The sequence below is a fragment of the Hippoglossus hippoglossus genome, chromosome 8 (assembly GCF_009819705.1).
Source record: "Hippoglossus hippoglossus isolate fHipHip1 chromosome 8, fHipHip1.pri, whole genome shotgun sequence".
In the NCBI taxonomy this organism is placed as follows: domain Eukaryota; kingdom Metazoa; phylum Chordata; class Actinopteri; order Pleuronectiformes; family Pleuronectidae; genus Hippoglossus; species Hippoglossus hippoglossus.
In genome coordinates this window covers 19,909,334-19,919,827 of record NC_047158.1, presented here as the reverse complement: position 1 = coordinate 19,919,827, position 10,494 = coordinate 19,909,334, and the positions used below count along the sequence as shown (strand labels likewise).

General features: G+C 43.5%; 1 protein-coding gene across 1 annotated transcript; it reads right to left on the bottom strand.

The window, feature by feature from the left end:
- Nucleotides 1–38: 38 nt before the first annotated feature.
- On the bottom strand, nucleotides 39–9,671 carry LOC117766259 (casein kinase I). Its single transcript, XM_034593132.1, has 11 exons — nucleotides 9,411–9,671; nucleotides 6,201–6,291; nucleotides 5,971–6,081; nucleotides 5,583–5,731; nucleotides 4,770–4,998; nucleotides 3,160–3,330; nucleotides 2,907–3,055; nucleotides 2,547–2,742; nucleotides 2,270–2,409; nucleotides 2,056–2,124; nucleotides 39–1,953 (listed from the first exon to the last, which is right to left on the bottom strand). The coding sequence occupies exons 2-10, from the start codon at nucleotides 6,274–6,276 to the stop codon at nucleotides 2,092–2,094; spliced, it is 1,254 nt and encodes a 417-aa protein (XP_034449023.1). The 5' UTR covers nucleotides 6,277–6,291; nucleotides 9,411–9,671; the 3' UTR covers nucleotides 39–1,953; nucleotides 2,056–2,091.
- Nucleotides 9,672–10,494: the final 823 nt, after the last annotated feature.

Here is a 10,494-nt window from a genome sequence, read left to right as displayed (position 1 = left end):
ACACCACGAAAAACAAAACAGCAGCTGCAAGGTGTGAGCAACGTTATTCATTTTTATTACTTCATAAAATATACACAAATACTGTTGTAAATAAAGTGTGTTAAAGAACTGTACAAGCTATCAGTACACAATACATAAAGTGAAACCCCCCCCCCCACCCACACCCACCGCCTCAGCCTCTTCCAGACCAACAGTTACGCTGCCACTGGGTCACGGTGGCCTGTACAAAGTGATTTACACACAGTACACTGCTATTTACACATCCCTGCAATTGCATCGGTTATGTATGTTTTCTTCTGAGTGACATCATCGAGGCTGCTGGAGGTTAAAATCCCCCCCCAAAAAAAAAGGTGACATCAAACTAGCAGGATGTGATTTTTTTGCAGAAGGAGCATTGAAAAGCCCCGTGCGTCGTGCTGGGGCGGAAACAGAAGAACGAAGGTGATCGGTGGAGGAAAGAAACAAAAGCTGAACAAGGTCATTCTAATAAATTACCGGAGGATGAAATGAAACAGAGACAAGAGAATAAAAACAGAAAGTTGTTACAGACAGATAAAATAGTTTAACATAAATAGCAGAGAGGACAAAGATAAAAGCAATCTGCATACAAAGACAGAATGAGTCGTGTATTCTTAGCAGGGATTTTCTGTATCATTATTATCTCTCTCACACGCGCACACACACATGCACACACACACGCACACGCACACAGGATGACCCAGCTGGCAAAGCAATAGTAGCCCATCCCACCATTTTAGTACTTTAAATACCTAAACTTCTGAACCCAGCCCCTATTTGTCAATAGTATGCATTATTCTACTTTACAGTATTAAAACAAAACCACATTTTGCCTTTACATCAAAATTTAAAAAAAATATGTACAGTGGAGTAAACATAAAAAATAAAAATCATTGGATGCCCCATCCCCCCCACCCCAACGGTAATCCCTATCAGATCCTGCCCCCCGCCCCCCCCCCTGGCCTCCAATAATAAAAACAATAGAAATAAAATTAAAAAAAAGGTAACATTAAGAACTATCATAAAAATTGCAGCCACTATTTGTTAGCCAAAACGGGCAGCTATGGTCTCTGGTCAAATACAATGAGAATTTCCTGAGGAGCGTCCCTCAAGACTTGGGAGTGTGTCTTTGCAATATCTATGGTCATTCTTCACCTTACCCACTCACATTAAAACCCAAAAGAAAGCACACAATTAAGAACAGGCAAAAATAAAAAAGGGGTGGTGGAGGTTTTGGTGGCCGAGTTTGAGGAAAAGAACATCGTCACGACATGGATGGATGAAGGGCAAGCAAGGACCACTTCCTACTTCACCAGAAACGTTACTGTACAACAGCTAAAACATCACTTACTTGTCCTTTTCAAAGTTTCCTTTCTTTTTGTGCTCTACCCCTCTCCCCGCCTACCTCTTCATCATTTAGCAGTTACCTCTTTGAAAAATACACAGAACGTAAACTCAAAATAAGGTTCAATTTAAGATGTCTTCACGAAAGAGAGACAACATTCATTTCAAAGTTGTTTTTGCTGATTGAACTGAAAAGGATAAATCTGTACTAAGCCTATATCATAACATGCGTGTGTCCCTGATACCATTTTGCTTCTTTGATGCTAACAGTTCACATTTGTCAGACAGAGGGTATTGAGGGAATGCTTTGAGGAAGGGGGGAAACAGGTAAGAGCAACCAGGGAGTAACAATGTCTTAGCACTGTCTTTCATTTATTTAGTTTTTTTTGTATAGTGGTGGTGGTGATCCAGGGATCAGCAGAAGGGTTCATGAAAGAGTGCATGTTGGATGCTGTAATGTACTTCTCTGGATCCTTTAAAAAATTACTGTCCTTTTCCAAAGATCCACGTGTCCATTGGCAATCATCTTGTAATAAGACAAGGTAAAAAACAAAGGAAAAAAAACCAGAGCGATGGACTCATCTTGCAGCCCTGCAACAACAAGTGGAATGTCAGTTATTGAGAAGGCCATGTGTTGGTGAGAAGTGCAATTTTGCAGTCAGCATGTGAATGCACGAGTGAAGTAGAGCTTACCTGTCAATTCCATGTGCATGCAGAGCCAAAATAGTTCTACTTCCCCATGTGCTCAAAGGGCACGCTGACCTGCAGAAGAAACAGATTTAGACTTAAGAGGAAGAATTTGCTGTCTCACAAACCTGTGACACATTTTGCAATGATACATCTCACCCAATGAAATTATTGTTCCGATAGCTTTATGCACGACAAAAGGAGCAGTGCGTTTTCTCACCTGGGATGTGGAAATTCTGGACTGGTCGTGACGGGCTGTGAGGTCAGAGGACGATACGTTGGCCGGAGCTCCACGATGGAGGCGCATGCTCACCTTCCTTTCCCTCTCTGCACGAGAAATTGCACGTGGCGACGTGTTCCCTGAAATGATTAGTTGAGTTGAGAACTGACCGTATCTGATGCTCAAAATAGAAAACACATCTGCTACAGTCTTTTAATAACAGAAACAGTGTATTAAAAGGACAGATGGGAGTTTGAGACCCGAGCAGAAAACTCACCAGACTGCGGGACCCGTGAGGCTGGGTTAGAGATTGCCTGTTCTGGCCCATTCCTGACTCTGTTGGGAACTATAGGGTTGGGACCCGGGGGAAGGCCTCGCGATGCAGACACCCTGGGGACTCCTCCGATCCGCTCATCCCGCTCATCTCCCGTCCTCCTCTCCCGTTCTCCATCCTCAGCTGTCCGACTGGCACCCTGACAGTCAAAACGGCCTTGTTAAAGCTAAAATTATATAGCTTCTAATCATCTGTATTATATCTGATTATCAGATACTTTTGTGCACTGATAAAGTAAATGGAAGCTTTGCACCTGAAAAAATTCAACATCAATTCAGTTAGAAACACCTGACGTAAACTTACAAATTTGAGCATGTTCCAGTCAAAGACATAATCATAGGAGAAGCCCTGTCGGTGGAACAGATTCCTGAAGAGCTGTCGAAGGTAGGAGTAGTCTGGCTTGTCATCGAAACGAAGTGAACGGCAGAAATTCAGGTATGTGGAGAACTCAGCTGTGGGAGAACAAATAAGAGGATCAACATCACTGAATGGATTTTAATTAGATAACATTTGTTGCTGCACAAATACATAGAGGTAACACCGCAACATCACTTACAAGGGTATCCTTTGCAAAGAACCTCAATAGGTGTGGACATTTTCTTCTCGCTGATTCGTTCATACTTCTGTCTCTTGGTCGCAGCCTTGAGGCCCTGCCAGGGGAGGGAGCCCAGGTTGAAGTACATGAGGACATAGCCCAGAGACTCCAGGTCGTCACGTCTGGACTGCTCTGTGGACAGAAAACAAGAGAGAGGGAAGAGGAGTGAGTGAAAGAGCTCAGGGATGTCTGCCTAGTCCTACAAGTCACAGTTTAGAGTGCTTTGTAAATCGGCACAATTAATAGTCACCAATGGGTCAATAAAATACAGCTTATGTTGTCTAGAAAGAGAAAAAAGGCCAATGAGTTCTATTAAGTAACTGGGCTTGGAAATGAGTCACAACCTGGCCAAACAATTTATCTTGCTCTGTATGACTATAGAGAACTGAAAGAAATATGGTGGTTACTACATTAGTCATATGTGGCTCAGCTATTTTATTCAGCATCAGTGGTTTACAAATATCAACATGTGACAGAAAACGGTAGTGTGATGAGTTGTGGGTGGTTTCTAGTTACACTACTTGTCAGCAAATCTCTTCTGCATTAAGAACTCAGATTTCCTTGACCTAATATAAATAAATAAATAAGGTGTTCATCTGGCACTTCTTACTGAGAATAAAGCCTTTGTTAATAATTTGTGTATTTATTTCATACACAGATTAAGGTTAAATATTAAAACAGTGATGGTTCTAGCCCCAATTTTTTTTAATCTATCCTACACTCATTTCATTCATCTCTCCAGTTGGCATCTAACCTAAAACCAAAATACATAGCAGATAAATAACTTACTGAATCGACAACAGTTCAGCTAAAAACACTGCCAGTAGAAAGGGGGGGGGGGGGGGGGGGGGGGGTTTAAACAGTTAACCACAGACTATCTGATAAAGCATGAGATGACAACAGCACAACATTCTATCCCGAATGGCATTTCCTTCATTTTCCATTCTCGTGAGAGCTATTCCCTTGCATCCTCCAACCTTAAGAGGGTGTGTCAACAAAGACTGACATAGAAAGGAGGAAAGTTCAACATTTAGAAGAACAGACTTAAGAGTAGTTCAGTAAGAATGAGTTAGAAGGTTTAAAAATAAAATCATCCGTAGGGAGAGGGGATGTTACAGATTTAAGTAAATGACTTCTAAGATAAGTGACGGGTATAATCCAGCACATAATACAGTGCATTACATCTCCATGCTAGGGATGAGCTTTGTGTAGAGGGAGACATCATCATAAGCCAGCTCTGATGAATCACATTAACATGATGTTTAGAGGCAGCTGATAAAGTGGAGCGAGGATAAGACCCTGATGGAGCAGAGGCCACCTCACCATTATGAATGTTCCTTTATGAATACAATTAAATGTAACTCTTATTTTTCTACTGTTTTCTACTGCACACATGGCATCCTGCTGTATTTATGTTTGATTAAAACATGTCGGTTAAACACAGAAAATCAACACACATGAATCACAACAAGTCTAAGTGAAGCTTTCTTGTACCAACAGGACGGCCTGATAACATGGTGAGTGACACGGTCAAGTAGCAACACGAATGAGGAAAAGAAAAGGGACCTTACCGATTCCAAGATGCGTGTTGATGGAGGCATAGCGTGCCGTGCCAGTCAGGTTCTTGTTCTCTCTGTAAGGGATGTGCTGGTGCGTGCGGGCATCACGGTATTTTTTGGCCAGGCCAAAGTCAATGATGTACACCAGGTTGCCCTTCTTGCCGAGCCCCATGAGGAAGTTGTCAGGCTTCACATCCCGATGGATGAAATTCTTGGAGTGGATGTACTCGATGCGGCTGATCTGAAGAGCACAGGGGAGACAAGGAATGTTGACTTTGTTTTTCTGTATATTTAAAAAAGGATACACTGGAGTTTCATGGTGACACGAACACAAGGTCACTATCACATTTAGATGCCGTTAGGCCAGCACTCGATATATGAAAACCGGACACCAGAAGGTGATGATCCCCGGCTAAACGTGGAGAGTCAAACACCCATACAAAGGCCTGACACAGCAAGTTGGCTGTTAGAACAAAAGGTGAGATGAATTCTGCTTGAGCGAGCAATCCATGAAATTAAATATCTAGGCCAGTTCTGTCTAAGCAGAGGCCAGAGTTGTTCGGTACAGTGGATGCACAGGAGTCGTGGAGACCAAGTCATCTACAGTCTTTAAACAAGCCTCAGGGGATTCGTGTGCAGTGTTTATATACGAGCATGCACCAACAAGCAAAATTCATTGAGCTCAAGCACATGACCTAGATCAGAATTTTTTTACGTCTGTGCCTTCTGCTCGTAAACAGAACAGTTCCACATGGTGAGATGTTAACTGAGACTCTGTGAAACTGTCTTACTTCTATTACCCCTGACGTTAGAGACAAGACGTACCATCTGGTCCGCCAGAAGCAGGACGGTCTTCAGGCTGAACTTTCGGGAGCAAAAGTTGAACAGGTCCTCCAGACTGGGACCGAGCAGCTCCATTACCATCACGTTGTAGTCTCCCTCCGCACCACACCACTTTATCGATGGAATGCCGACTAGAATACAAGTGTACGAACACAATATTAAGTCCGTGAATAACATTTTTAAATCTAGTGATTTTTACATAACATAAAAGTTCCATTGGAATTTGTGAGGGCTCACTAATGATGGATTCATATTGCAACAATTTGAAAGATGACAGTCCTTCAGACATTTGTGTTGTAAGAATTCAATTTGTTTCCAAAAGGGATGTGTTGAAAAGTCTTGCATGTCAAAGCTGTATTCACTTTCTTACCTCCTCCTTGCATCATCTTGTAAAACTTGCTCTCGATGTGCAGTTGTGGGTGTTTGGTCTTCACACATTCGAGCTTGATGGCCACCTCCTCACCAGTGGCAATGTTGGCACCTTGGGGAAGACACGGAAAACATCACACATGTAAAAAGCTGCGGCAAATTCACCAGTACAGGGCAGACAGGTGATTAGAGGAGAATTTCCAGTACAATTTTTTATTATATTTCACTTACCAAGATAAATGTCACCGAAGGAGCCACTTCCTATCTTTCTCCCGAGCCGGTACTTGTTTCCCACTCTCAGCTCCATGGCTGCAGGTTGTGTCTGTCACAGATAAGACAACAAAGTTTTGTTGAGAAGACGGCACATGACACCAGGCTTGTCTGTGCGGCACTTCTCGTCTCTCACCACTGACCCTGAAACACTACAGGCTGAGCCACTGTAAACTGAACATAAAAAGAGTAGTACTGTTTTCTCAACTTCCCAAGTGGCAGATGAGGCAAGTTATTCCGACCAGAGACGGTCAGCTGCTCACATGATGATCGTCGATCCCAGACATGCAGAACTGACCACGTGTGTGTGTGAGAGGATGTAACCTAAGAAGGGCTTGTTGATCAGCAAACAGCTGTCTGGCCTCCAGAAACACATGATTAGATTTGTAGGATAACTGGGAGGGGGAGGTGGCTTCGCTGGGATCAACAAACGCAGGAAGAGGAGGAGAAAGATATACAGCCAAACGAAGGCTACACACAAACGCCAGTTGCAACTTAGAAGTCGAGTGGATCAGAATCAGCTGCTGCATCCGTACCCGGACTTGTCACACAAGGAAATGAAGTGCATCTTCTGAGCCGAGCTGCACGTGACGCTGGGGCAGGATCATCATTTATTTAGCACTCGCTCCACCACGCCACATTGTGCAGCCACTGCAAAAGCAAAGACTAAGCTCTCTACTGTTCTGTGCCGGCACTGCCAAGGGAGGGAAGGCATGAGCAGCCCTGCGGAGCGCTGGCTGGCTTTATGTGTGTCAAGGCCCTGAGACAACTCTGTGCACCGAACTTCACAAAGCAGAGTGCCGCGCAGAATGCATCAAAGCTTTCATCACGCTGATTTGCTTCCTAACCAGTAATTTGGGAACGTCATGTAAACAAACCGTGCTCTTTATAGAAACACCGGACCCCAGTTCCAAATGTAGCACTGGTGTGTCTGCAAATAACTCTTCCACTCGGGCTCGGAGTTATTATGGGAGTTCATGTCATGTGCCCGGTTGGCAATTCAATAGGACAGTACATGAAATGGACTGTATCATCAGTATGGATTCCTGCGCTCCACTTCGTGTGACCTCAATCTACATCCTCTATAGGAAACGTGAAACAGTCTCATGACAACCCAGAAATCACAGAACGCAGCCCCGTCAGACGACTTCTGCTTTTCGGAAAACAACTCCAGCAAATAGCACAGTCATCGAATCTGCGGAACCAGTCCCCTGTATCGACTTTGTTTTCCAACCGAACATCCTTTACGTCAACAGAAATCCCCTCAGAGGTTACGGCGCTCCGCTGTAACAGAGCTGCAGACGCTAGCCAATGACTTTCAACAGTTATGTCTGCTATGCGGTCAACGTGGATCACCTGAGCCCTGAGAGAGGAATCCAACGCAAACAACTCGTGTGGCTCCGTCCTCGTTTCCTTCCTCAACATACTGGGAGAAAAAAAGTGAGCCATAGAAGAACGGTGGTAAGAGTTTAAGAATGGTTCGATTTCAGCAGGGCACAATCACAACAATACAAAGTAGGACTGGGCAATTAAACAATATCAATAATGATCACAATATTATTTTAATCTTTAGCAATACAACAAAAGGTCCACTATACATCGATATGCTTATGCATTGTGAGTGACATATAGTACAATTGATTGGCCTCAGACTTTTACACTTTGTTTGGCTGTTTATCAAGAGTTTGACATTCTCTGCTCATAAAGATTTTAAAACCACAACCTCCACTAACAAGCAAAAATCAGTGTTTTACACTTATAAGACATTTAGTGCAATACACAACTTTAAACCAGTGTTTTCACTACGTATTTGTTGTGTCCTCCAGACCATTCCACGTGCCCACAAGTGTCACTGGGCAAACACACACAACCTCAAACGCCCTCCTGACGGCTGTGACGTGTGACAGAGATAGTGGTGCACACAGATGCACCATGTTTAAAGGGACACTTCACTGAAAAATGAAAGTTCACTCATCATCTACTCACCAGCTGAAGGGTTTGAGTCCACAAACGTAAAGCCTGTGAGCCCTGACATTCAAAATCGACGTCATTTACACCTTGTTTTTATAATAAATGTCCCCTGGAGCCACGTTTACATTGTTTAACTGTTTTGTGGACTCACCCACAACCTCCATCTGCATTTTTTGGGTGAACTATCCCTTTAAGGTGCACGTGAAGGGCAAAACTGCACAGTGGTCATCCAGACAAATTAAAAACACATATTGCAAAACACATACATGGTCAAACTGGGAGTGCGGTGCTACTGGTTTCCTACGTGGGCCTGTGGAAGAGACGCTGGTGGAATCACCCTGTCACACTCCACGTAAAATAACAGCACGTGCCCTGATGGTAGTAATCGCCCACAGGAAGCTGGCTGCTGGACACAGGATGTTCCCAGTGCGAAATAAAAACGTGTATTTCTTGAACTTGAACACAACCGCTGGTGCAAAACGTGACACAACAAGAAGAAGAAGAAGAAAAAAAAACACAAGTAGCCAGAGGATTTCACAATCACAGTGCAACGCCTCTCACACTGTGGCAGCTGTCACACACACACACACACACACACACACACTCTCTCTCTCTCTCTCCATGACGAATACACACGTTAACACAATATCTTACGTTAGAAATCACACTGTGGGTCGTGTGGTTTTTAAACGTAGCGGCAGGTGTGCGCAGCTTTTCGAGCTTGTGATTCGATGAGAAGAAGAAGAAGATGGAGGAAGGCTTTTTTTTTTTTTTTTTTCTTTTTTTTTTAAATCAACGTTAACCGCTTTAATATGAAGTTTAAATAAACACGTTAACCGCGGCGGTGCTCAGGAAGCTAGCCGGGTTTGATGTGCACACAGGGAGTAACGTAGGTTGAAGAATAGCAGCCGAACCGCGGGCAGCGGAGCGCTAGCGGCTAAGAGCGAGCTAATGGAAACACCGTGAATATTCAGGAAAACGGGTCAAATAAATGCTGGAAATGTGTCGGAACATCTCGGGCGGACATGTTACACGTCTCCCCTCCAGCCGCACCCATGTACGGAGCCCGTGTGGAGAGCCAGGCTCGATGCTAGCCCCCTCCCCCCCTCTCCTGTAAGCCGTGAATGCGAGACTCTCCCTCGGCCGAAACCGGGCCGCTTTTCCCCCCCGGTTTCCCCGGTCCCCCGAGCCGCCACTCACCCGATACTGGGTTCGTCCGAGAGCTGCTGGCGTGTAGATGCTGATCCGGCGGTTGTCAGCGGGACAGGGGTCCGGGCAGCGGAGGATGGGAGCGGATTCTCGCGGCGTTCATACCCCCAGCTCCTGGCTCTGTCGTCGGCTGCGCTCCCTGTTGATAGTCCCCGAGAAGATTCAGCGGCGCGGGCGGCCCTTCTCCGCTCGAGCCTGTCTCCTCCTCCCGTTACTTAACAGCAGCTGATGATGTCACCGTCCGCATGACAGGGCACAGGCGGCGGCACGTCACCGCGCCTTAAAACACCACGCACAAATAATCATAACACAAAATATGAATATTATTATTGTTAGTATTATTGTTATGGTTAGTATTGTTGTTGTATTGTTATTGTTAAATTGTTCTCACACTGTACATATTGTTATTATGAATGTTAGTATTATTTATATTATTATTGTATTAATATCGTTGTTAGCATTCTTATTATATTCATATTATTGTTAGTATTATTATGATATTATGATTATTATTGTTAAATTTGTTAAATTCTCACACTGCAAATAGTACTTCTTGTTTTTACACTGTATATACTCGTTTTTATTCCATTCATATTTTTCTTGCATGTTATCTATTATCACTTACTTACTTTGACCCTTGCTGCTGTTATATTGCATATTTCCCCATTGACTAATAAAAGATGATCTTATCTTAAAGCCATAATAATTATTATCATAGGGTTAGTTAGTGAGTTGTATCTAATAAAAAATTATTAAAACTTTATTTATATAGCACCTATAAAAACACAGGTACAAGGTGCTTCACATGCTGTCCTGTTCAGTTTATTTATATTGCACACAGTGGTTCTGTTTATTCTGCTAGTTTCTGGTAGTCTGCTGTTAATTGTCTGTTTGTGTAAGTGCACTGAGCGCAACTACAGCAGAGTCAAATTCCTAGTTTGTGTGCTCATGCCTGGCAAACAAAGCTGATTCTGATTCTAAATATTTAGAATTTAAGAAAAACAAAAGGGAAAATAACAAAAACAAATGTAATAGATGAGAGAGAGGAAGATGGAATAGCATCTTCAGACATGTA